This window comes from Notothenia coriiceps, unplaced genomic scaffold (assembly GCF_000735185.1).
Source record: "Notothenia coriiceps isolate Sejong01 unplaced genomic scaffold, NC01 NC01_scaffold00002725, whole genome shotgun sequence".
NCBI lineage: Eukaryota > Metazoa > Chordata > Actinopteri > Perciformes > Nototheniidae > Notothenia > Notothenia coriiceps.
This window is the reverse complement of record NW_011335426.1, coordinates 39,258-42,276: the sequence shown is the minus strand read 5'-3', so window position 1 is coordinate 42,276 and position 3,019 is coordinate 39,258. Positions and strand designations below refer to the sequence as shown.

Here is a 3,019-nt window from a genome sequence, read left to right as displayed (position 1 = left end):
GGGGTCCACTGGTTAAGTGGTCCTTGGTATGAAAAAGTTTGAGAAACACTGCGCTAGTGGATTGTCAAAGGAGGAGCCTCGTTGCGGGGAAATTATACAGATGGCTAGTCCGCCCCTGAAAATGTCTATGCAAACGTTGTTATTAATAATAATTTTTAAAAAAATATTATAAAAAAAATTCATCAATTTTTTTTAATAATTTTTTGATTTTTAATTTTCCATTTTTATTTTGTAATCATCTCGCGAGCCCCACTTTGGGAACCCCTGAGCTAGTCTACCTTTGTGCAGTTATTTCTTGGAGTATCCTCTGGGAGCCTTTCTGTGACGAAATAAATTAAACTAATTTAGATATATAACATTTTGATTTGTGTGTGTAAGGGTTTCTAGTTGGTGCTCGTTCAGACAGGCACCATGTTCTATATTTTCATTTAACTCTCAAGAGTGACTAGCATATTAACCAATATGTGAAACTAATTATTAAAGCTCTTACTGAAGGTTAGCTATGTACCTTTGTTCAGACCTCAGACTAATACAGCTTGGGTTGAAAAAAACAAACATGTGTTATAGGGTTTGACCTAATTCTGGAGATAACACCAAAGTTATTTTGCACGCACGCTGTTAGATACAATAATTTAGAAAATGTGCATATTTGCCTACTGAAGGAGAGGATATTTATGTGCTGCTGTTTTTGAATTCTTTTCAACTATGCATTAGATTACACATCAAAATGAATGCATTCCTCACATCAGATAAAGTCTTATGTGAATACCAACCCAAACTCAGACCAATAGCAGTGGAGGGAAAACGTGTGGGATAGACATGTTGGGATTTGTTTTTACAGGCATTCACAATGAAGCTGGGATTTACTTGCTGTGTGTGTGTGTGTGTGTGTGTTTGTGTGTGTGTGTGTGTGTGTGTGTTGGGGTGTTATGTTTCAGGAGCGAGGATGTAGATAAGCTGTCAGACCCGGGAAAGCAGCCCCCTAAACCGAGGAGCATATTTGACTTCGAGCCTGGAAAGAGCAGCAACTCGGAAAGCCAAAACCAGGTAACAACCTCACATGCATTCATCGTTTAAAAACAGGCTCTGATATGAATCTAGCAGAAAACTCCATTAGATAGATGGATGGATAAACGTACCTAGCATTGTTGTTGGCTCTAATGGTTTTGAATTCTTTGTTTAAGTCTTAGCTGATTTCCCATTGGGGGGGATCAGGAACAGGTTTCAGGATGGGCACCTTTTCTTTACGGATTAGTCCTCATATTTCATCTTCTCACGCGAGGGAACTTGTGAATGTGGTCATTTCACAGCGTTACTGCCACTTTCAACCAGATGTTCTCACTTTCTTTGATTCTGAGGATTAAACATTTATTCATGTAGCTTTCCAGACAAGAAAAGCCATGATCTAAGTGTTTATGTCTGTGATCCTATCAGGTATTGTGCTGAAAGTCAGTGATCTAAGAGCTGCTGAAGCTGACACTTTGACTCATATTTATTTACCCCTGGGGTTGTAATTTATTGTCTTGTGTATTCTCCAGTGTCCAAGAGCTTTTGTAATTGAGTGTGCAGCCGTTTCTATTTGTCACCGTGTTTAAAAACCCCTGGTGAGTTACAGAGCAGTGTTTCTATGGTAGTTTCTTTTTAATGGCTCTTGCAACAATGTCCCAGATCTGGTGCATATTGTGCCCAGTGGCCGAGCTTGTAAAAGAAAAGGAATCTTTGTTTCCACTCCCCCATGGAAACGGAGGTGTCTTGTGATCCGCATTATGGTGTTAACCTCTTGTGGTGTATAATGCCTCACAGCATGGAGACTTATTTCATTTCCTCTTTATGACAGCGGCCTAAGGTCGATCCCCTGGACGGCGTTTAGCAAACCAGCGCTCAGACCATATCAGGTGTTGTGCTGCTTCACACTGACATTACAGTCTGTGCATGTAGTGAGGACGGCTCCCAGCTGAGGGGAAGGCCTTGGCATTCACATGAACACCTTCAGCCAAGGTTTTCACACAAAAAAACCTGGAAATGGAGCAAGGGGTTCCTGGTTCTCTCCAACAGAGCCTTTTAAAGTAATGTTTGATAGAATCAGCTGTTCTCTTTGTAAAGACAGATTGAGAGCGGGATATTTGAGAATTTAACCTCTTATACGATATTCAAGAGTTTAATCCAGCTACTGCATTGTCCAGATTACAGTCTAGTTGTCTTGAATTCTTCCACTAAAAGAGATGTGCTGATTTTCTCTTTGGGCAAGCTCTTTTATGGGAAAGACCGCTCAGTTCCAAATATTTTCTTGAATACAAAACACATTGTCAGAACAGTAGTGAAAGGGTTTTCGCATTGGCTGGATACAATTCATAGTGGGCTCCAGGACAAACATGTGTTGTGGCTCCCGATTGAGACCCCATCCTACTGTTGCAGTTACATTTTCCCCAAATCAAACCAATACTCCTTTCTGGAATAATATAACCTGACCCCAGGCTTTCTGTGTAAAGTACATAAAAGCAATTTGATGAAACGCAACATTATTCATGAACATGGACCCGCAGCAAAGTCCTAAAACTAGATTTTACCCACATTTTTTTGGATGAAAGAATAACTTCTGTTTAATGTCGCTTTCTGCTTTCGTTAGGTTCATACATCCCAGAAGAAACAACCTGAGACACCGAATCCCCCTTCAGTTGAGGTGAGCTTCTTTGACAACATTTTAATTCCTGCATTCACTTTCTATCTTTGTACCACCACAAAAAGGGACACCGTTAGCTCCATGTTGTTTAAGTATTCTGTATTTTAATGTTGCCATTCCAACTCCGCGGCTGCGTGGCTCAGGCCAGCCTGGTCTCTGAGCTGAGCCGCTTTGAGGCTGAGCTGGACTCGGAGATCCAGGGCCTGGAGAGGAGACTTTCCCAGAAGAAGCAGCGTCGAGGCCGGGGTGAGGTACTGAGCCCCCCTCCTGACTCTCTCTACAGAAGCATCCCTCCCTCCAAATCTAGCAGAATCCTCACCTACCCTCACCCCCCCCCCC

General features: G+C 41.8%; 1 protein-coding gene across 9 annotated transcripts in view; it reads left to right on the top strand.

The window, feature by feature from the left end:
- The window catches only part of sorbs3 (sorbin and SH3 domain containing 3), a 23,104-nt gene that overhangs the window by 12,967 nt on the left and 7,118 nt on the right, over nt 1–3,019 (top strand). For 8 of the 9 annotated variants that reach the window (XR_797832.1, XM_010765805.1, XM_010765810.1 and 5 more), the window contains 3 exons: nt 939–1,047; nt 2,627–2,680; nt 2,824–2,931. Coding sequence is in view for 8 of the 9 variants with exons in the window: in XM_010765805.1 (XP_010764107.1) it covers nt 939–1,047; nt 2,627–2,680; nt 2,824–2,931 (271 nt within the window). In the remaining variant the exon portion in view is untranslated. The remainder of the gene's footprint in view (nt 1–938; nt 1,048–2,626; nt 2,681–2,823; nt 2,932–3,019) is intronic. The other variant, XM_010765809.1, reaches the window with a different exon arrangement.